The sequence below is a fragment of the Puma concolor genome, chromosome E4 (assembly GCF_028749965.1).
Source record: "Puma concolor isolate L17-30 chromosome E4, mPumCon1.1.hap2, whole genome shotgun sequence".
Taxonomy (NCBI): Eukaryota; Metazoa; Chordata; class Mammalia; order Carnivora; family Felidae; genus Puma; species Puma concolor.
In genome coordinates this window covers 46,959,217-46,983,959 of record NC_141683.1, presented here as the reverse complement: position 1 = coordinate 46,983,959, position 24,743 = coordinate 46,959,217, and the positions used below count along the sequence as shown (strand labels likewise).

The window sequence follows — 24,743 nt, the reverse complement described above, 5'->3', positions numbered from 1 at the left end:
TATTTGTAACACTTATTTTACATTCTCTATGGTAAGAACTGACTCAAGGCTCAACTATTATTATGAGCCACTATTACTTCATTATTGGGGATAATGTAATTTATTCAGCATCTAACCAGTGCCAGGAACTGAACAAATGCTGTCTCTAATCTCTGCAATTTAAGAAAGGAACTATCATAAACTCCATTTTCTAGATTAGGAAACAAATACGAAGAGGTTAATGGTGACAGTAAATTGATGGAACTAGGATTCAACTGCTGATCATTCTCTCAAAGCTCTGCTCTTCTCATTTTTTTTTTAATGTTTATTTTTGAGAGAGAGAGAGAGAGAGAGCATGAGCAGAGGAGTGGCAGAGAGAGAGGGAGACACAGAATCCGAAGCAGGCTCCAGGCTCTGAACTGTCAGCACAGAACCCGACAGGGGGCTATAACTCACAGACTGTGAGATCATGACCTGAGCCAAAGTTGCAGGCTTGACTGAGCCACCCAGACACCCCTCTTCTCATTTTAATATAGTGACATATGTGGACAATACTACCAAACTGGATTTTGCTGATGATTTAAGTTGTATTACTCATAAACTGGGTAAAAACTGACCTCATTGACAATGAGGAAACACTCAACCAGGAAAAAAAAGTCTTAGGTCTTAGAGCACACTCTCCACCCCCCACTTTTTGGGTTACTTATTACACACAAAATTAAAATTATATGTTCTCCATAGTTAATTTGGTGAAATCTGCTATGCAAGTATGAGATATCTATCAGTGCTAAATTTCGAAAGAATACCACATATAATTAGGGATGCCTGGGTGGCTCAGGCGGTTAAGTGTCTGACTTCGACTCAAGTCATAATCTTGTGGTTTGTGAGTTCGAGCCCCGCGTCGGGCTCTGTGTTGTCAACTCAGAGCCTGGAGCCTGCTTCGGATTCTGTCTCCTCCTCTCTCTGCCCCTCCCCTGCTCATGCTCTGTCTCTCAATAATAAATAAACATTAAAAAAAATTAAAAAAAAAAAAGAAAAGAAAGAAAGAATAACCATATATAATTAAAACTGGTGAAAAGAAAGCCGCCTGGGTTGGCTCAGTCGGTTAAGTGTCCGACTTCAGCTCAGGTCATGATCTCGCAGTTTGTGGGTTCCAGCCCCGAATCGGACTCTGGTGACAGCTCAGAGCCTGGAGCCTACTTCAGATTCTGTCTCTCCCTCTCTCTCTGCCCCTCCCCTGTTTGTACTCTGTCTCTAAAAAACAAACATTAAAATAATAATAATAAATAAACTTTAAAAAATTTTTAAGAAACTGGTAAAAAGAAAAAAATTAAATGATTTAAACAAATTAGACAAATTATTTTATGTTCGTGTTTTCCCTTCAGAGATAAAGAACTCTGCAAGGTGATTATACTAATTAGATACAAGTATTAAATATAGGAACTTTTAAACAGTCAAAATTAGTTGAGCCTCCGACTTCAGCCAGGTCACGATCTCGCACTCCGTGAGTTCGAGCCCCGCGTCAGGCTCTGGGCTGATGGCTCGGAGCCTGGAGCCTGTTTCTGATTCTGTGTCTCCCTCTCTCTCTGCCCCTCCCCCGTTCATGCTCTGTCTCTCTCTGTCCCAAAAATAAATAAACGTTGAAAAAAAAAATTTAAAAAAAAAAATAAAAAAAAAAAAATAAAAAAATAAACAGTCAAAATTAATAACTGAAATTTGATTTACTCTGAATACTGGCGATCTTTTTTTTTTTCCCCCTGAAGTTGGTGGTGGGACAAGAAGAGTTTATAGGTAATTTTAATGACTATGTTTGTAATTTAATCATAAAGGCAATTCTATAGAAGCAAAATATAATTCTGTTAAAGGAACAGACTATATGGTTTACTTATATGCAAGACATATACACATACAATAAAAATACACTGATAAATACTACAGCTTTCTGTTAATTTCATAGAAAGGTTAAAATACTATATATCCGTATACTTTTATCTGGGTCATTAACCTGTACCTCCAGTTTATTTTATACATTGGCATTTAAGCATAATAATAAAATGGTTAGGGGCACCTGGGTGGCTCAGTCGGTTGAGCATCTGATTCAATTTCTGCTCAGGCTGTGATCCCAGAGTCATGGGATCAAGCCCCACATAGGGCTCTGCGCTGAGCATGGGGCCTGCTTAAAATTCTCTTTCTCAATAAATAAATATATGTTTGTATGTATGTATCTATGTTATGATCTCAGTCTCTCTGGAGTCAGTCTGAAAAGTCAAAGAGTAGGGATTGAAACCCAAGGAAGATGGCTCCAGTGTCCATGTTCCTACCCACTATACAAAATGCCTCTAGATATACGCAACACGTGAGGTGAATACTCATCCTAAAATATGGTTTGCAAATATACAGCTGAAAGAACCTTAAGGATCATCCAATTCTAATCAAAGACCTCAAGATATCTCCTTAGGAAACAGGAATGTAATGAAAGAAACGTAAACAACAACACTGATGTCTGTCTGTCCAGTTGTGCTTCCAGATTTTGAGATAACAATCAGACTGACATAGTTGATGAAGGAAAGTAATAGTCTATATAGAACTTGGAAAAAGGGATTAAAGAAAAAGAATTTCCCTGCATGGGGGAAAGGGTGACCTTACTGAAGGGCAGATTAAGCTCTATTGTAGAAAAGAGACTATTTTAGCTGGAGGCCAACAACCCCCGGGGGGGGGGGGGGGGGGGCGGGAACAGCAAGAAAACTTGGTAATAATCTAGTATGCAATGTAAACATTCCTTTAGGAGTTTATAAATATTTTGGTTCAGTTACTGATTTCAATGTAAATAAATGAGCATACTGATATATCAGCTTACTTTGTTCTAAATTTGATTACGGTTGAGTCTGAGAAGGTTTCACAGTAAACTGATAAAATTCCTAAATTTGCAAATTTGGGTATTGAACTCTCTACACCAGTAACTATGGAATCATGGCATTAAGATCCAGGTAGCCAGGTATTTCCTATTATTTTTGCAACTATTGATTATCACATGTTAACCCTTGTGTGGAGTGGGGATATATTAAAAATCAAAAGAGCCCCTGCCCTTAAAGAGCTTACCAGGTATTCTCTCTTTAAAATGGGTAGTATAAACAAGAGAGAATCTTCAGTAACTAATGTTGGTTGTCCTTGAAGAGAACAAGGTAGCTGAGGTAAAAGGGATGGAAAGAACAATTTTCATTTACTATATATCCTTTTTTGCCTTTTGAATTATTTTTAAGCAACGTGAAAGTATTATATATTTTTAAATGATTAAATAAAATTATTTACAATTGGGGAAAAAAAGAATTGATGGACTAGAAAATAAATCTGTGGAAATTATTCAGAATATGGCACAGAGGGATAAAAGAGATGAAAAAACAAAAAACAAAAAAGGAGTTAAGAGACACGGCTCAGAGAATGAGGAGAGGCAGGAATAGAAATTCCAAAATAAGAGAAGAAGGAGAATGGGGGAAAGGCAATGATGGATGAGACAATGAATGAGTATTTCTGGAATCAAAAATGCAAGTCTTCAGATTGAAGAAAGCATACTACATCTCAAGAAAAGTAAATGAAACAAAACCCATACCTAGACATATTGTGATAAAACTGCCAAACAGGTAAGTTACAGAGGACAATCTTGAAAGCATTCAGAGAAAAAAGAAGACGGGTGACCTACTAAGGAAAAACAATATGCTGACAGCTGACTTCCCATTTCCAAGACGATAGTAGATAATGAAATTTTGTCTTTGAAGTGCTCAGGGAAAACAGCTCTCAGCCTGGAATCCACACTCAGCTCAGGATCAATCAAGAATGAAGGCAAGGCAACACTTGGAGTCAGAATGAGAGCACTTACCACTAATAGAGCTTTGCTACAAGAATGAGTCAAACATTTGCTTCATCAAATAGAAAGCTGAATCCTCAAAGAGTAGGAGGAATAAAGCAATGAGAAAATGCAAACACCTAATAAATATGACAGGGCTAAAAACAAAAACTATTTTATATAAAAATAATTTGGGGGAGGGTGATTTAAAACAATGTGAAACTAATGTCAAGAAGTACAGACAAGGAAGATGAGAGGAGGGAGAATGTAAGTAGTCTTAAGATCCTTGTTTTACTCAGGATCTGAATAATCCTGATATTTTAAACTTTATAAGTCAAGTATGCATTTATTAGTTTAAGGATAACAATATAAAACAGAAATAAAATGTGCAACTTTCCAATAAGTAGTGGGATAAAAGGAGGATTGGAAAAACTAACAGGAGAGAGGTAATACTGAAATAAGTTCATGAAAGGGTTGGGAGTAGATGAGATCACAAAAGGAGAGCATATACAGAAGGGAAGGTGGTAGTGATAGGATACACCTAGCGGTGAGTCTAGAAAACAAGTTGCAAAAGCTTGGAGTATATCAAGTTCCTGAAGTAACAACCAAATTTATTCTAGGAGTATTATTCAATATTCACCTTTAACAGGTTTGGTAGGAAAACATGGTTTAAAGAGGAAAACAGTAACAGCATTACTGTAAAACCTTGAGCTGACATCTCAGAAAGATCTAAGGTGCCTTGGAGAAACTTTCACACAAAAGGCCCTTTAAGGGTCCTAAGAGTGTGGCTCACAAAATCTGTTGAGCAACAGGACTTCCAAAAAATCTTAAGGGCATTGCCCTGTAGCAGCTTCACAGGAAACCCAAGGTCGGGTTTAAATGCAAGGGTTTATTTTAAAGAAATATGCAGTTGTGATTTTTGTCTAATGGAGTGAACCCCAGTAGGATTCACAGAAAACAGTGTTTTGGAGGCTGTCGTGGTAGAAGTGCAACTACTTGGGCTAAATGGGATAGAGGTAATACAAAGTGAAAAGAGGTTTTGTACTGCCTACCTTTTATGAACAGGAAGCAGACTGAGAAGGCTCCTCAGTTGCAGCTTACTTTTCTCCTGTTAAAAAAGCTCAGAGGCTAAAGCCAAGAACCCAGAGAAGAGAGTTAAGAGCAGCTGTAAGTAATTCGCAGGCACCAGGACTGAGGCCTCATGAAGTGGTAACACGTGCATAGCTGGAGTTTTGAATTGCCAGGAATCCTGCGTGCCTCTGGTTTCCCACCCCTGCCCCCAACCCCTGTTTGGAATGAGAAGGTATATAGCAGTTATCCAATGCCTCGCTTGACTATTATGTGTTGGGAGATGAGGGGAACTAACTTGTCTCTTTAGTCCACAGTAAAACCAGAGAGGAGTGGTACCCAAGGAGTCACACCCAAGAAGCTTTGCCTCACCACACCTGGACCTGATTTAAATAAGATCCTAGAGGTTGATGGGGGGTGGGAGGGAGGGGAGGGTAGGTGATGGGTACTGAAGAGGGCATCTTTTGGGATGAGCACTGGGTGTTGTATGGAAACCAATTTGACAATAAGTTTCATATATTAAATAAATAAATAAATAAGATCCTACATTTTAAGCTAATGTCATAATGGGGTAAAACGTGGTGGTCTTGAGGGGAGGGATGAGTATATGTGGCTAGGGGAAGGCATGTAAACTGTTGTGGCCAGAGGGCAGACTGTTAGACTGTATTTTCCAAGATGGCCTCACCACAAGATCTCTCATCTCACATGTTCTTTTTATAATGTAATATTGACATTCCTCCTCCTATCAACAGATGGAGTCTATGTTCCCTTCCCTGAATCTACGGTCTGTGACTCCGTGGAAAATGACACTATATAATTTCTGAGGCAATGTCATTAAAGGCAAAAGAACTTTCACCTGGCATTTTTGGACACTCTTAGAAACCAGCCTTCAGCCTGTGAGGAAGTTAAGGGTACATGGAGATGCTACGTGTTGGTGTTCTAGTCAACACCCAGCATCAGCCAGACTTTGAAATGCCACCAGATGCCATGTGACCGCAGCTGCACAAGAGAGCCCAAATGAGAACTACTCAGCTGTGTCCAGTCAACCCCCAGAACCATTAGAGAATATAAGTGATTGCCAATGTTTCAAGCCAATAAGTTGTGAGATGATTTGTTATGTAGCAGAACAGGGCAGGTGAGGTAAGGGAAGTCAACCACCAACTAAACTGCAAAGTATGCAGTTTCTTGTGCACCTAATCTTTTGATTGGCTCACCACAAAGAACTGAACTGCTTTTGCCTTTTTCTTTCTGCTTACTCATATATTCATTAGCTTTTTAGTGAAGATTCCCTCGATAAAGTCCTACTGTATCTTGGTTGAAGTAAGAATATTTCTCATGTAGAGAGAAAGATCAGTGGCTCTGTTGGTGGTAGACAGGATAGTGGCAGTAGGAACCAATGACCCTAGAGCCCGGGAAAGACACAGACCTGAGGCGGAGTGTAGAAATCGATAAGGAATAGGTGTCTAGGGGCGCCTGGGTGGCGCAGTCGGTTAAGCGTCCGGCTTCAGCCAGGTCATGATCTCGCGGTCCGGGAGTTCGAGCCCCGTGTCAGGCTCTGGGCTCATGGCTCAGAGCCTGGAGCCTGTTCCCGATTCTGTGTCTCCCTCTCTCTCTGCCCCTCCCCCATTCATGCTCTGTCTCTCTCTGTCCCAAAAAAATAAACGTTGAAAAAAAAATTTTTAAAGGAATAGGTGTCTAAACAATGGTCCTTTCCCATGAGTCATTACATCACAGAAGTGTCTAAGTTGAAGAATTGGCAATAAATTTCTGAACAGGGAATTCTATTTAAAATGAGTTTCAATACAAAGTTGAAAATGCCTGGGTATGAAAAGTATGTTGGTTCAAGTTATAACACAATTATATCTCTTCAACTTCTCTGGAAATCTATACGTTTACGAAAAAAACTAATTACTGACTAATGGCACTGAAAATAAGTTGCATTTTCTTTGTTTTGCTTTGAGGGCAGATGGGTGCTAGTACATTGGCCCTAAGCTTAAATATGTAAAGCAAGAATAACAATTACAGCTTAACTGAATGGAACACCCTGGACTGTAGAATGCTCTTTTTTTGCACGTGAAATACTTCCTAGGATCACATCCATGTCTCTTATTGTTTGCAACTATTTCCAAGCAATCTGTAGGAACTGCTGACTTTTAAAAAACAATCATAGGGGCGCCTGGGTGGTGCAGTCGGTTAAGCGTCCGACTTCAGCCAGGTCACGATCTCGCGGTCCGTGAGTTCGAGCCCCACGTCGGGCTCTGGGCTGGTGGCTCGGAGCCTGGAGCCTGTTTCCGATTCTGTGTCTCCCTCTCTCTCTGCCCCTCCCCCATTCATGCTCTGTCTCTCTCTGTCCCAAAAGTAAATAAAAACGTTGAAAAAAAAATTTTTTTTTTTAAAAAAACAATCAGTAATCACGATTGTGCTCCTATGGTACAGAGGGCACTGGGATACAAGATCTTTTCTGAATACATTAAAAACCCTCTTCCGCACCTCCAGATATTCCCACATTCTCCCCTTTGCTCTTCCAGTCCTTCCAACAGTACTGAAATTAAGTATGTACATTAAATTTTCTGTCCAAAATATCTAGAGTTGTTTGTTTTCTTGACTAAGCAATGACTGAAACAGTACTTGTTACCAGGAGAAGAGTTATTTGGTATAATAATAGAGAAACCATCACCACTTACTTCCCTTGATTCTTGAATTCTACATATTCTAAGGGGAAAAGGGCACCATATACAGCATTATTTAGGACAGAACCCAAACTCAACAGGTTATAGCTGGTATGGTAAATACGATTTTTACAGGTCACTCCAGTGTTTTGCAAAGTCAGTTGCTTAGGTTAGCGTATGATAAAGACAGTGAATTCCACATAGCTATAGCTGCACTTTGCTATAAAATTAGTTCCTTGGTTGTATGGCATATCAAGAGAGTGGCCAATATATCCCTTAAATTAATAGATGGAGCTGCTGGCAGAATCACTACCATGAGGGAAGGCAAATCCACATCCAAAAGAAGTATCTATTCCTGTGAGGACAAATCACTGCCTCATGATGGAAAGGGTCTGAATCACTGCCACTCTAAGTGGCTTACTGGTCTCCAAGCAGATGGTGCCTTATTGACTGCTTAGCATTTGCCTCTGCTGCTGACAGTTTGGGCTCTCAACAGTGGCAGCAGCCAGAGCAGGCTTCTTGAGGGGAAGTCCCACGTTTGAGCTCATGTTTTCTAAGACTGCCATTGTCCCTTTGTTTAGGAGCTCACTGACCAAACACTGGGGTGGCTAGGGAAACACTGACATCTACAGGACAGCTGATCTGGTCCACCTGATTACTGAGTCTCCTCTGCATACGGTAGGTAGCCTTTGATGAGTATTCACATGGGACACAAACACCCCCATATTCTGTGCCCATTGCAAGATGCCCATCCACAAACCTCTTCTCCAGACGTCCCTGTCACCAAACTTCCAATCTTGTTTTTCCTAAGCTATCAAATGAACCAGTAGTTACTGTTTATCAATCAAGGTTGATTTGTCTCACTGACCATTTCTCCAACTATGGTGGAATTTAGGTCCCCAGAATTAGTATTCACTCAGAGCCAGTATCTAGCAATCCCCCGCAAAAGTCTTAGTATTTCACTTTTTCTACGCTAACAGAAGCCCTGCTAAATGGACACAAATCCTTTTGAAGAAGGCTGACTTGGTATATTCTTCACACTCCTTTATGCTCCACTAATGTGCCAAAGTACTCACACTTTTTAATCTATATTATCAAAAGGGTTTAAGGGGCGCCTGGGTGGCGCAGTCGGTTAAGCGTCCGACTTCAGCCAGGTCACGATCTCGCAGTCTGTGAGTTCGAGCCCCGCGTCGGGCTCTGGGCTGATGGCTCAGAGCCTGGAGCCTGTTTCCAATTCTGTGTCTCCCTCTCTCTGCCCCTCCCCCGTTCATGCTCTGTCTCTCTCTGTCCCAAAAATAAATAAACGTTGAAAAAAAAAAAATTTAAAAAAAAAAAGGGTTTAAAATAAAATCTACATAGATTACCATCTTTAATATAGAAAATATAATTTTGGTGATTTTCATAATCTAGTTTAGCTCAACAAATAAGTTGGGGAAAATACATAGAATGCTGTCACAAAGTAAACTAGCTTAATGTTAGCAAAAAGAAAGATGAATTGGAAATTTACAATTTATAGCTTCAGCTACATTATTAAGGGTAAGTATATGTTGATTCCAGAAGGTTTAGTATGCCTTATTAATAGGAATTGGCATATCAAAACATTAGGTAATTCCAGGGGTTTCTGATGTACAATAATATTTATTGTCTTCTATGTAGAAAACACTGTCCTGAGTTGGATTCCACCTGTTTAAAAAAAATCTTTTTTAATGTTTATTTATTTTTTTGAGAGAGAGAGAGAGAGAGAGAGACAGCGAGCAGGGGAGGGGCAGAGACAGAATCTGAAGCAGGCTCCAGGCTCTGAGCAGTCAGGACAGATCCCAACGCAGGGCTTGAACCCACGAACTGCAAGATCATGACCTGAGCTGAAGTTGGACGCTCAACTGACTGAGCCACCCAGGTGCCTTGGATTCCACCTTTTATATCCAGGACAAATAGTCCTGAGGACACTGATTGTATCACTTCTTAAAACAGGCAGACAGCTGACCTACCACTGTGTTAAGAGGTCTTCAGAGGCCCAACAGGATATTTCTCAAAATAGATGGGAATAATCATAGAGTCTCTAACTTTAAACCTTTGTACAACTATTCTGTAAGAAAGAATTAGAACTGGTCATCTTGCTTTATCTCCTATGCTTACTATTTAAGTAAAATCACAACAATAGCACTTATTCAGCATCTTTTTTTTTTTAACGTTTATTTATTTTTGGGACAGAGAGAGACAGAGCATGAAAGGGGGAGGGGCAGAGAGAGAGGGAGACACAGAATCGGAAACAGGCTCCAGGATCCGAGCCATCAGCCCAGAGCCTGACGCGGGGCTTGAACTCACGGACCGCAAGATCGTGACCTGGCTGAAGTCGGATGCTTAACCGACTGTGCCACCCAGGCGCCCCTCAGCATCTTTAATTAATTACTTTCCCCTCATTTTCATTTATTTTACTAATGTTTAACCCCACTAATTTGGTCAGTCATTTATCCCATCTGCTCCACTGAAAAACATAGTTTTAAATGGATTTGGCATTTCTTAACATAAGACCTAAATAGCAGGGAATTTTAATCAAATATGAGATCAATAAATCATTAGGTAGAAATAACCAGCAACAAACAAAGGGCAAATTTAAAGGAATGTTGGTTTTAAATAAAAACAACTCCATAAATAAATTCAAATATTTGTCATCTTCAAAAGTAATCTTTATATTTGATTGCTTAATTCTGTTATGATCAAGGAGTTTATGATGGCAGATATTTAACTCGGTCACCCAAAACCGGATTTTATTCACTAAAACAAGAAAAACCAACACCTAGAAATGCTTTGGGATGGGAGAAGTAACTATGGCATCACTCCCCTGCTATTTAGAATAAAAATAAAGGTCCCTGAATTACAAATGCTGGGAAGCATAGGTAAGAGCTTCAGATGTGTAAAATAAAATCTAGTTATTCTAAAAATTAAGTCATGAGTGATCTGTTGTCTTCAGTAGCATTAAATGGCCAGGTTAAAACAAATCAGCTAATGCTGGATAATTCAGTCAGATTAATATGTGGATGCCACATATTTTGTTAATGAATATAAATTTTATTATGTATTATATATAACATTTGATATAAATGTTAAGTTAGAGCAGTGTTTATCAAACTGCAATACAGACAACATAAAAAAGTTTTTACTTATACAATAACTGTCTATGTTTTATATAATACATTACATATGTCTTATATAAGAAAGGTCTGGTTATAGTCCCTGGATCTCAATCCCTCCCATTAGATTTCATTTTTCCTTCTACTAACCCTAATTATAAAGTTGATATAGAGAGACCAGGATTAAGTAATCAAGGATAACGTGGGACTCCCAAAAGCTATTTGGGAAAATTACTGGGGGCTCCATCATCTGTTCTAGACATAAATACTGTTTTTTATCTCCTCAATCTTCTTCTTTCATTCTCCTTTCTCCTTTTCTTACTGTTTCCTTTTTTTGGCTTACACTTCTCTCTTCTGTATCACTTTTAAAATATCTATGTCACCTATTCCTCAAATGTCATAATGTAGTACTATTGGTAGCATTCAGCCCTAAAGAAGTTACCCTCTACTGGAAAGACTATAGAGAACTCATTCAATACTTTTTCCCCCCATCTACTATGTGTCATTGTGATGCAGGTATATATCTAGATATACAAAAGTAAAACAAAGAAAATAAGTGAAGTTTCTTCCTTAAAGGTATTCACAATCCCATGGAGCTGATTACAAAATAAATTAAAAGAAAGTTAAGTACAAAATGATCACATGGAGGGGCTTCAGGGTGGCTCAGTCAGTTAAGCATCTGACTCCTCATTTCAACCCAGGTCATGATCTTATGGTCATGACATTGAGCCCTGTGTCTGGGCTCTGCACTGGAGGGAGAGCCTGCTTAAAATTCTCTCTCTCCTTCTCCCTCTGCCTTTCTCCCTGCTCACTCATTCGCTCCCTCTCAAAAAAAAAAAAAAAAAAAATGATGGCATGGAGGGTGAAGCAAGTAAGTCCTTTCATTTCTAATTAATAGGTTGTATTATATTTTTCTCTTACTCAACACAGTAACTGATACACTTGATGATAGACAGGACTAGGGGTGTGAAAAGAGTCTGATAAAGAGGTGCAGCGATATGTGGGAACCCCAATGGGAGAGCAGAGGTAAAGTCCAATTATCTAAGGGTAGAAAGGCCAAGACTCAAAGAAAATAGGTCAGACCTAAATAAACACGGATAAACCTCCCCACTCTAGATAAGGACAATATTTATCAGTGGCTAAACACCTTGCACACTGCAGTGAGTTGAGATGTTGAAAAGTCACTTTATAATGTCATTCTATTCTACACGTGTCTCTAAGAGAAACTTTTGTTTGAACAATTAGCTTAATCTATAAAACAGCCTGAAGAGTGTTATCTTTGTGTCAACTGAAGGAGGACCTTTTCTAAATAACCTTTCTAAAAACCCTCAAGAGGTCAGTCTCCAAAACACACACTATGAAGTTAATAAAATATTCTTGCAAATGCAAACTCCACATTCTTTGACGTGGCTAAATCATTTGCAGATCTGAGAAGCCTCTGTGATTAAGGGCTCCTGCTCAGAGGAATCATATATGGTTACACCAGTAAATGTTTTTCTCTAATGTTAAAATGCCATAAGAAAGTAAATAGGAAAATTCATTTCTAGAGGCTTAATAATATAAAAATATAAGTGAATGACAGACTGAAAAAATCCCAAACTTCATTATTATTATTGTGCTTTACAAAAACAGCTCTACAAAATATTTCAAACCAAAGCCATAGGATTGTAACAGAGGTTACTAAAGTTCTGAGGATCATTAAAGCATTTGAAGATGATAAAAATTAACAATTTTCCTTTCCTAAATCCAAGCACAAGTCTCATTTTCCAAAATCATATTCTAAGATGAGGCATGTAGCCCATCCAGAACATGACCAAGCCCAATGCATCAGTTAGCACTCAATTAATCCTCATTTAAAAACAATCAAAACAGGGGCGCCTGGGTGGCGCAGTCGGTTAAGCGTCCGACTTCAGCCAGGTCACGATCTCTCGGTCCGTGAGTTCGAGCCCCGCGTCGGGCTCTGGGCTGATGGCTCAGAGCCTGGAGCCTGTTTCCGATTCTGTGTCTCCCAATCTCTCTGCCCCTCCCCCGTTCATGCTCTGTCTCTCTCTGTCCCAAAAATAAATAAAACGTTGAAAAAAAAAAAATTTAAAAACAATCAAAACAGGGGCACCTGGGTGGCTCAGTTGGTTGAGTGTCCAACTCTTGATTTCAGCTCAGGTCATGATCTCACCTGATCATGTTGAGAGATTGAGCCCCTAGTTGGGCTCAGCACTTAGCCTGGAGCCTACTTAAAATTCTCTTTCCCTCTCCCCCCGCCATCCCCCCACTCACACACTCTCTCTCTCTCTCAAAAAACAACCAAACCAAATATGACAGCTAGAAAAACAAATGTTATCCAGAGAAGAAGTACCCTCTCATAAAAGAACATTCCCCCCTCTAAAATGTGACAAGTTACTTATAATGAATAGTAACTCCCTCTCCCAGCCCCGCATATGATTCAAAAGATGAAAATAAGAAAACATTATTTCAAACACTTCATCTAAAGCTACCTGAGCTAGAAATCTAGAATTCATTAAATTAACACAGAAGTGCACAGTTTTACATGTTCACTCAAGTGTTAAAATGAATATGCACATTGAGGCACGATCTGCTTATATTTTGGATTCAAGATGCTACCATTTTTCTTTTCTTTTTTTTTTTTTTTTAATAATTTCAACCTTATTTTATAAAGGTTGAAACACATAAACATGATTATAAAATCTAGGTAGAGTGCAATTTCCTATGTTCACTCCCCACTTTCCTCTCTGCTTCCAAACCAGGCAGCTCATCATCTACTTCAGACACGAAAACATACTTAAATCACTTTCATTGTTGTTTTGAGTATTAACTTTTGAGCCAAAGCTACACACATTTATGGTATGCTTTGGAGTTGGAGAACATGACCTGTTTAGTTAACTTTGTAGAGATGCCAGTTTAAGCAAACAGATATTTTAAATAATTTTTTAAATGTTTATTTTTTGAGAGAGACAGAGCATGAGCAGGGGAGGGGCAGAGAGAGAGGGAGGCAGAGAATCCGAAGCAAGCTCCAGGCTCTGAGCTGTCAGCACAGAGCCCAACATGGGGCTCCAACCCACGAACCATAAGATCATGTCCTGAGCCGAAGTAGGACACTTAACCAATTGAGCCACCCAGGTGCCCCTAAGTACACGAATATTTAACAATGCTGTTTGATTACTATAGAAGTAGAACTTCTCTAGAATGTGCCATATGACTCTCCAATTAATTTTTCACTTCAAACGAAACTTTATAACCTTTATATACCAAGCAAAAGGTTTTTGTGATCTTGAGAGTAACCTGATCATGCTTACTAAAGCATAAAATGACACTAGATAGTACAGATCTAAAAAAAAAATCTTAATACACTTTTGTCTACATGGAAAGAGTACTGACTCTGGTTCTCTAGTGTTTAGATAAAGAAACCATTAACAAAAGTGCTCAAATTGGTCCTATCTACACAAAATGGGAAAGATGAGAAAGTAAAAAGCAATTTCCAAACCAATAGCAAATAAATTAAGTTCACTCTCCCACCCAAGAAAAAAGTATACAGAAAGTGTAAGAATCATCAATATTCCCACCTCTTTTTCAGTTTTTGCAAACTTAGGTATTCTGCTCCCATTATATAACCGTATGGACAACTGCTCCACCAATATTTTCCACCTTAATCAGAATCATGTTTAGAGCATCATTAAAATTGAAATACATATTTTTGAACATTTCAAACTTAACATATCAGCTTTAGGGAGAAAACAAAAGCTAACAGTTGTAAGTACGTTATGGCTGAAAAAGTATTTTCGCATACATCATCTCATTTATTCTGCTAAACAAGGCATCAGGATTCTCAGTAAGGAGAGAAACTGGGTTAGAGAGGGGTAAGTGACAAGCCTGAAGTCAACTACAAAGGGATAAATCTGGAACTAGAAGCCCAAACTCTTAGTTTAATAAAAACATTTTCATTCACTTCTTTAACTGAAGGACCTGGTTAACAGGTCACCTTCTCACCGATTCCCAATGTAACATCATACATGATTTGCTATGATAAAATAGAGTTGGGCTATATTCACTGGGTATGTATCTCAAAATCAAATGAAACTACTCCATTTTAACAAGCATCAGAAAACGCTAATAATATGCAGTTACTACAAAGTTGAGTGATCTGTTGGGATGAGCACTGGGTGTTGTATGGAAACCAATCTGACAATAAATTATATTTAACATAAAAAAAAAGTTGAGTGTATTTTTCAATGTTTAAAAAATATAAAAATCTACCCATAGTAGGCCACCCACAAAATTTTTAACTGAATTTATTTTAATATGATTGTTTATTAAAGGTTTTAAGACTACATATACACTTGAAAAATAATTATTCACTTCTATTACATTTTTATTTAAATGCCTATTGTTTGAAGGGCTAAAAAAAGAAAAACATCGCGATTTTAGTAGTTTCCTGTAGATTAATGAATGCCGAAATGAGCAAACTTTTTTATTCACAATGCCCTCTACTGGTAGCAAAAGTGGTTCTAATATATTTATTACAGGAAGTTAGATCAGTTTCTTTAATGCAGTCCCCCCACCATGGGCCTATAAATTCCCTGGAAAGCTTGTTAAAACTATAACTTTCCTCCATCTACAAAAATATCCACAAATATTGTGATTTCACTACAATCCAGAACTCTCTATCTTTAACAAGTTCCCCAACAATTAAGTGGAGAATCGCTGGTTTGGTAAGTTATATCAGCATCTGACTTTCAAAGCACAAGAACTTTGTGAAAAGCTTTTGAAAGGTATTATTATGCCGTTTTTACAGATGAATACAGAGGCTCAAGAAAATTTATTATTCCAGGTAATGTGCTAAAAGTAGCAGAACCACTAATATTTTCTTGTTCCTGGAGGTATTGTGTCCTTGGAGGAAAGAATAACAAAATTATATCATCCTTAAAACTCAAACATTTACTTCTTTAGACACAGTTTATGTAAGTACTACATGCTGTAATTTCCCAATCCTGGCTTGACATGAGAATCACCTGGGGAGTTTGTAAAAATGCTTATGCCCAGGTCCCATGCTCAGAGAAGCAGATTTAATAGGTTTAGGGTCAGGCTGGCCACTGTTCTTTGTTTAAAGCTCCCAGATGATTATAGTCAGCCACTAAACCAGTGGTTCTCAGCCTCTGATGTGCAGTGAATCACCGGGAGGACATAGACAACTGGGCCCCACCCCTCACAGTTTTGCACTTGGTAGGGTCTGGCAAGGTTTGAGAATTTGCATTTATAACAAGTTCCAGGTGGTGATGAGGATGCTGATTCTGCCAGTACCTGCTGAGAACCTCGGGTTAAGAAAGTTAACTAGTGCTTCTCAACTTTGGCTACATATTAGAATCACCTGGAGAAATTTTTAAACTCCTGATAGCTGGGCACATATTTAAACCAATCACATCAGAATCTCTGTAGAGATTCTGTATGTTTAAAGCTCCTAAAACTAAAAAGGTTTCTCTATAGCAAAGGTTTATAAAACCCATCAATATGTAAATGGATACAGATTGGTTTTGCAAGAGAGTAGTGTAGTATACAATATTTCCAAAGCTTTCGGATTAGAAACCTTTCTGTCTGGGCACATAATTAACAGATCTAAACATGTAGCCTATGGGACAAAGCAGACACTGCTCTGAATGGCCCACAAGACATTCCCCTACAACGTCATCTACTGCCAAACCTTTCCTTCCTCACTGCTTATGTTCCTATTAGAATATTAACAACTCTATTGTAAATTTTGTTTGTTTGTTTGTTTTTGTTTTTTTGTTTTGAGAGAGAGACAGCACAAGCTGACAGGGACAAGGGACAGAGAGAGGGGGAGAGAGAATCCCAAGCAAGTTCTGAGCTGCCAGCACAGACCCTGATGCAGGGCTCAGACTCATGAAACCGTGGATCATGACCTGAGCCCAGACCAAGAGTCAGATACTTACCTAAGCTACCCAGGAGCCCCTGTTCATTTTCTTTTGTAACGTGACTGCGTGATTTCCACAAGCTCTTTGGAGTCAGAGATCACACTGAATTCATCCTTGATGCCCCAGAGCCTGGTATGATGTCAAGGATAACTGGTACTTGATAAACATTTTTTGAGTAATTGAATATAGATTGCTATCCCTACTTTCTGTAGAAAAAAGTAGTGTCAAGAATGGCTTTTGTGCAACCTAGAATGTGAAATAGCTTTTGCATAGCTAAAATAAAAATTGAATATTTCTCCCTCATAAAGCTACTCTTATTTAGTATTGCTTTACATTAAAAAAGGGGGGTGCTATTTGTACTTAGAGATAATATTTAACTTGCCCTTGGGATCTTCCACCTCTTCAATCCATTAGTAACTTAAGAGTACCAAAAAGCTATTCTTTTTTTTTAAAGTTTATTTATTTATTTTTGGGAAAGAGAGAGAGAGAGAGCGCATCCCAAGCAAGCTCCACACTGTCAGTGCAGAGAATTGTGAGATCATGACCTGAACATAGACCAAGAGTCAGACACTTAACTGACAGAGCCACCCAGGTGCCCCCCAAAAAGCTATTCTCAGAATCATTTAGCCAACTGTGATCCAAAAAGTGGTACAAATGCTCTGTGCATTAACAATGAGATGAAGTTTCCAAAAACCCTTAAGAGAAAAGAAAAAAACTCAAAAACTACTGTTGTTTTAAAAAATACCAAGTTTTTAAAATTTGGACATAATATCAAATCAAATCAGTTTTGAGTTTTTGGTTTTGTTTTTTAATCTATAAAGAAGAGTAGTCTTCTGTTAGCAAGCTGCATGTTAAACTCAGGTCAAGCAATTTTGGTACATATCAAAATAATTGCAGGATTAAGCTTTGTATTCTCCTTTCTTGCCGCAAAAGAAAACATCTGACTTTATGTTATAGTCCATTCTACAGCTTTCTGGCACTATGTTTTCTATATGCCTCACAAATATTTAAAATAATCACATAAATATAAGTCTCAAAGCATCATTAAGATTATGTTGCATCTCGGGCACCTGGGTGGCTCAGTCGGTTAAGCGTCTGACTTCGGCTCAGGTCATGATCTCACGGTCCGAGAGTTTGAGCCCTGCGTCGGGCTCTGTGCTGACAGCTCAGAGCCTGGAGCCTGTTTCAGATTCTGTGTCTCCCTCTCTCTGACCCTCCACCGTTCATGCTCTGTCTCTCTCTGTCTCAAAAATAAATAAACGTTAAAAAAAAAAAAGATTATGTTGCGTCTCAAACTTCTTCATTTGGTGGTACTGTGAGACTGTATTCAAATACTAACATATATTTGTATTTAAAGGGCAGTGATAATTACCTAAGCATTATTTTTCAACAAGTAATTACTGAGTGCCCATTATACACCAGGCACTGTTTTCACAGCTACCATAATGAATGCACCATAATGAAAATAAAGTTCTTTACGAAGCTTCAAACCTGGTATGTTTTTTCTAGAAAGGAAAAAACTAGAAACATTCTTGTGGTCCAAACTACAAATAGAGGATTCTTTGCAAAGGAGAGGGAGAAGTGAAATCTAAAGGTCATTAGCTTATAAATCTTGCTGAAAGGCTCCCAGCACCTCTAGTCAACTTAGAAGAAAGAGAAAATAAATGAAACTTCAAAATTTCTTAGAAGAAAGCTAGTCAACTTAGAAGAAAGAGAAAATAAATGAAACTTCAAAATTAATTAGTGGTTACCTCTGAATTCCTTCAAGAATATCCTTCACAGCTGCCATTAACTTTTGAAGATATACAAATGCTTCCTCAAATGATGCTATTTTTGAAGAAGTCAAAGCTGCATTTGAGCCCAATCTTTGAAATACATCCATGCTAAAATAGAGTGGAAAAAAAAGATACTCATAAGTACATATGCATTATTTATTTAATTTTTAAAATATGCACTATTTATTGTAACTCAAGCATTTCCATTTATAATATATAAAATAAGGTAATATTTATAACTCCTCTCTCATTATCCTGATTTATTTAAATCAGAAATAAAAGTGCAGGCTACCATTCATGCAGAGGATCTAGGTCAATGACTATATGTGTCTAATCTAAAGTAATACTGTAAAAGCTATAGGAATAATGTTTCATATCAAAAGACCATAAGACATGCAAGTAATAGTATTTTTTTAAACATTTACTTGTTTATTTTTTAAGAGAGAGAGAGAGGCAGACAGACAGGCAGACAGAGACACACACAACAGAATCTGAAGCAGACTGCAGGCTCTGAGCTGTCAGTGCAGAGCCCAATGAGGGGCTCCAATCTGAGAACCGGGAGATCATGACCTGAGTCGAAGTCAGATGCTTAATCGACTGAGCCACCCAGGCATCCCTGGAAGTAATACTATTGATCTACATTCAGGTCAGTATATAAGTATTGTCAGTGCTCCAGTACATAAGGATGCAGAAAAGATGCAGATTTACCTGTTTGCTGAAACTAGAAGTTATAAATGTTAATATACTTTACTCTGATCATTCCAATTTTAGAAATCTACCACATGTTAATAATAATTTTGCATTTGGTAAACAATTAGTAATCATGTAAATGTTCAGCAATATAAAAAGTGCTAAGTAAATAGTGAATTAGCCACCTGACATAATAACAAAGAACAATTAAAATAATACGCCATCTATACATTAGAAACATAAAGGTATACAAAATTTATTTATATAACATAACAACCACCATATAAAAAGTCAAAACATATGCTGTACTGGGTTGAACAGCATGCCCCCCAAATTCATGTTCACCCAGAACCTCAGAATGTGACCTTAAGATCTTAGTCAAACTTCCCAATAGAATAGAGCCTACAGACACCTGGATTTCAGACTTTACAGCCTCCAGAACTGTGAGTGAATAAATTTCTATGATTGTAAACCATCTAGCTTGTGGTAATTTGCTATGGCAGCCCCAGGAAACTAATATACATGCCTAAAAACAAAGCTGGGTGTACATAACAGTAACAATGTTAACTACTGGGTTACCTTTAGGTAGTAGCATTCAAGGGAATTTTCTCCCCTACTTCACAGTACTTTCCAAAGCACTTTTTAAAATAATTGTGGTAAAATAGGGGTGCCTGGGTGGCTCAGTTGGTTAAATGTCTGACTCTTGATTTCGGCTCAGATCATGATCTCACAGTTTGTGGGATCAAGCTCCACATCAGGCTCTGTGCTGACAGCATGCAGCCTGCTTGGGATTCCCTCTCCCCCTCTCACTCTGCCCCACCCCTGCTCACATTCTCTCTCTCTCTCAAAATAAATAAAATTTAAAAAAAATTGTGGTAAAACATAAAATTACCATTTTAACAATTCTAAAGTGTTCCAAATTCAGTGGCATTTGGTAGTTCACACTGTCTGCAACTATCACCACTATCTAATCAAGACTATTTTCATCACTCCAGAAGGAAATCCTGTATTCATTAAGCAGTCATTCATCATTCCTCCCTCCCCCCAGTTCCTGGTAACCACTAATCCATTTTCTAGCTCGACAGATTTACCTACTATGGATATTTCAAATAAATGGAATTATATACCACGTGACCTTTGTGTCTGGCTTCCTTCAATTAGCATGTTTTCAATATGCATTCACGTCATAATGGATGTCGATACATTATTATGACTGAGAAAGATTCCATTTTATAGATACAAACATTTTATGATAGGCCACAATTTGTTTATCCATTCATCTGTTGATGGGCAGTGGATCTGTTGTTTCCACTTTGGCTATAGCAAATGGTTGTGAACATTCATATGTAAGTTTTTGTTTGAACACTTGTGTTCAGTTCATTTGGGTATAGCTCTGTGAATGGAACTGCTGGGTCACATGGTGATTATATATTTAATGCATTGAAGAACCAAAAAATTGTTTTTCCACATTCGCAGAAGTGATATATGAAAAAGGTGACCATTTTGACAGGTCTGCAAAAGGGAAAACTTAGAAAATCTAAAGAAATGCAATTGTTAATAAGTACAGCTTTACCTTTCCAAAAGAAAAAGTATTTCAAAGCATAAAATACATAGGGCCTACCAGACCTTCAAATGAGCATCTCTGCATGAAAGGCTCAAGCATGAATATATTGGAAAATTATACAGTGACTCTGGTACACAATCAGGCATGAGAAGCAATGAAGTGGGCTTTAATAACCATGCACTGATAAAGCAATATAAGCATTTTTCATGTACTGAAATACTACAAAGTAAAGTCTATTACACAGAAATTACCCAGAATTCTAACATCCACCACAAACGTATATATATTATAGGTCAACTCCAAGGTAAAAAAGTACTCAATTGTTTTGTTTTTATTTTTTAATTTTTTTTTAACGTTTTATTTATTTTTGAGACAGAGAGAGACAGAGCATGAACGGGGGAGGGGCAGAGAGAGAGGGAGACACAGAATTGGAAGCAGGCTCCAGGCTCCAAGCCATCAGCCCAGAGCCCGAGGCGGGGCTCGAACCCACGGACTGCGAGATTGTGACCCGAGCCAAAGTCGGACGCTTAACCAACTGAGCCACCCAGGCGCCCCATGTTTTGTTTTGTTTTTTTAGAGAGAGAGTGTGTGAGCAGGGGTGAGGGGCAAAGGGAGAAGGAGAAGAGAATTTCAAGCAGGGTCCACGCTCAGGGCAGAGCCCAACACAGGGCTTGATCCCTTGACCCTGGGATCATGACCTGAGCCAAAATCGGATGCTCAACCAACTGAGCCACACAGGTGCTGCAGTATTCAAATATTTTCTAAATGAAGAGAAGATTAAAGCATCTTACAAATGGCTTTAATCTATTTTATTTTGAAAGTGATAATTTCTGCCTAGCATATATGGTAACTTTCAGCTAACAAGAATCTCTGATTAGCCAAAACATTACAAATATGTTAAGACTGGACAAAACAAACACACAAAACCTTTGCTTTATAAGAAAACACAAAATTCCAAGGGCTAAAAATGGGCCCTCAATCTACAGTGTTGTAAATAGAGAATAGATGGTTAAGAAGAGTGCTCCTATTCCTTTGCTGCTAGGACAGATGGTATTAATCTAAAATAACAGTCACACTGGACCCTTGAACCAAAATCACACTAAACCGCATACAGTATGACTGGCAAATTATATAATATATATAAAATTATATAAAGGTTATGGGTTTGGGAGAAAGTATGGGAGAGACTGTTGGCCTACTTTAAAATCAGTTGTTTTAAATTATTTTTTAAGTTACTCCAGCAGCATTTATTTAAAAAAAAATTTTTTTTAACGTTTATTTATTTTTGAGACAGAGAGAGACAGAGCATGAACAGGGGAGGGTCAGAGAGAGGGAGACACAGAATCTGAAACAGGCTCCAGGCTCTGAGCTGTCAGCACAGAGCCCGATGCGGGGCTTGAACTCACTGACCGCGAGATCATGACCTGAACCGAAGTCGGCCGCTTAACTGACTGAGCCACCCAGGCGCCCCTAACTCCAGCAGCATTTAAAGAACTACTCACAACTGGTCTCTATCTTTTCATTTTACCAGGAACACAGTATTTCATGTGTATCAAAGGAATAAAAGCATTTCTTCCTTTCTTTAAAAAAATGTTTAATCTTGAGACAGAGAGAGAGCACACGTGTGAGTAGGGGAGAGGCAGAGAGAGAGTGGGACAGAGGATCTGAAGTGGACTCTGAGCTGACAGCAGCAAGCCCTACGTGGGGCTCGAACTCACAAACTGTGAGATCATGACCTGAGCTGAAAAGTTGGGACACTCAACCGACTGAGCCACCCCGGCGCCCTGCATTTTTTCCTTTTGAATAAAAATATTTATCTTCCTTTTCAAAAAGCCTTATATGAATTTTCCCTAATCCAAAACGACATTTTCTTAGATTATTTTAAATTTTACTACGGCTTTAGGGGCGTCTGGGTGGCTCAGTCGGTTAAGCGTCCAACTTCAGCTCAGGTCATGATCTCATGATCCAGGCATTTGAGCCCCATGTTAGGCTCTGTGCTGACTGCTCTGAGCCTGGAACCTGCTTCTGATTCTGTGTCTCCCTCTCTCTCTGCCCCTTCCCTGCTCATGCTCTGTCTCTCTCATTCTCAAAAAATGCATAAATGTTAAAAAAAAATTTTTTTTTAAATAAATTTTACTAAGGCTTTGTATCCTGCTAATTTGTTCAGCCAATCTAGGTGGCCTTCACTGGTTTTTGACATACATGGGAAATGCCTCTCATCAAGAGTTCACATCTGAATCACCTGGAGAGATTTTTTTTTTTTTTTTTTTTTTTTTTTTTTTTTTTTTTATGCACTATTGCAGTGTCAGCTCAGTCTTAGCAGACCGAATCAGAACTTCTAGGGACAGAGCCTAGGCATATATATTTTTAAAACTCTCCAGGTGAATCTGATTGCATCCCTATTTAAGCATCACTGTTTCTAAAGCACCGAGTTGGTAAAAGCCTCTCAGTAAGGTAATCTAATGCATTCAACTCACAGCCCAAACACTAACTGTCCAATGAATAACAGCAATGATGGAAAACCCTAGAATTCAAAAATTCTTAGAAATTTAGTACCTGTTCTGATATAATGTTGTCCAAACATTCTCTAGGGTAGACCAGATTTTTTGATGCCTGTTGGGCTGGGGAAGATGAGAACCTGAGAAAATGGTGACTTCTTGGTTATTAGATTTCATTAACGAGGTATCTTCTTGCTTTTTACGCACTGTAGTTTCTGAAGGATTTTGCTTAAGTTTTGCCTTGACCTGGGGAAATAAGAATTAATAAGTTTCAGCTAGTCCTTCATCAGTAAATGAGAGAAACAGAATGTCAATTGTGCTTACATTGTTCTAGCTTTCCGAGAAATGCTGACTATTCTTTGTCCTTGACTGTGTACACAATATTCCCAGAAAGGCATCAGAGCTAGAAAAAATATTTTCCTTTCCCACTTATATCAAACAATATTTCCAATGTGTTTATTACAGTGACATCTTTTTTTAATTTTTTTAAACGTTTATTCGTTTTTGAGAGACAGAGTGTGAGTGGGGGAAGGGCAGAGAGAGGGGGAGACACAGAATCTGAAGCAGGCTCCAGGCTCTGAGCTGTCAGCAGCAAGCCTTATCTGGGGCTCGAACCCACCAACCATGAGATCATAACCTGAGCCAAAGTCAGACGCTTAACCAACTAATCCATCCAGGTGCCCCTATAGTGACGTTTCTTAGCTAACATGCTAATATCAACTTAAGAATACTGTTTGAACACTTTTACATGTATGGCATTAAACTAGACAGAGAACACCTAAGATACAATGATAAACATGTGTAATCAAGCCTCCAAGCACCTTACAATCCATTAACAAGAATGTAATTGCAAAGGGCTATTATTAAAAAAAAAAATCAGAATGGAATGTAAATCTTATGTCACTGAAGAAACCACTGAAGGTTTCTAACTTAGGAAGTGACAGATTCAGGACTGTACTCTAAGACAAACGGGAACATAAGAAAGTAGAGGCATGAAGACTGGTCAGAAGGCTACTAAAATGATTCAGAAGAGGAGTCCTAAGAACTTGAATTAAGTAGGAAAAGGCAGTAAAAGAAAAAGAAAAACTTTTGCAAGAAATATTTATTTTCATTTTAGAGAGAGAGAGAGAGAGAGCACGAGTGGGGGAGAGGGACAAAGGGAGAGAGAAAGAGAATTTTAAGCAGGCTCCATGCTCAGTGCAGAGCTGGATGCGAGGCTTAATCCCACGACCCTGGGAGCATGACCTGAGCTGAAATCAAAGAGTTGGACATTCAAGTGACTGGCCACCCAGGTCCCCCATGCAAGAAACATTTTTAAAGACTTGGCCAGAAAGAGCTAGAATGTATTAAGCTAAGCAAAATAACTCAATCAGAGAAAGACAAATATGTTATTTCACTCATATGTGGAATTTAAGAAACAGAACAGATGAATATGGGGGAAGACTGGGGTGGAGTGGGGGTGGAAAGAGGAGAGAGAAAAACAAACCACAGGAGGCTCTTAACGATAGAGAACAAACTAAGGGTTGATGGAGGGGAGATAGGTGGGGAGATGGGCTAGATGAGTGATGGGTACTAAGGAGGGTACT

General features: G+C 38.5%; 1 protein-coding gene across 6 annotated transcripts in view; it reads right to left on the bottom strand.

Moving 5' to 3' along the window:
• Positions 1 to 24,743, bottom strand: part of SWT1 (SWT1 RNA endoribonuclease homolog) — a 106,473-nt gene that overhangs the window by 28,103 nt on the left and 53,627 nt on the right. For all 6 annotated transcript variants that reach the window (XR_015246212.1, XR_015246213.1, XM_086694143.1 and 3 more), the window contains 2 exons: positions 23,216 to 23,403; positions 18,382 to 18,513 (listed from right to left, as the gene is read on the bottom strand). Coding sequence is in view for 4 of the 6 variants with exons in the window: in XM_086694143.1 (XP_086550269.1) it covers positions 18,382 to 18,513; positions 23,216 to 23,403 (320 nt within the window). In the remaining 2 variants the exon portion in view is untranslated. The remainder of the gene's footprint in view (positions 1 to 18,381; positions 18,514 to 23,215; positions 23,404 to 24,743) is intronic.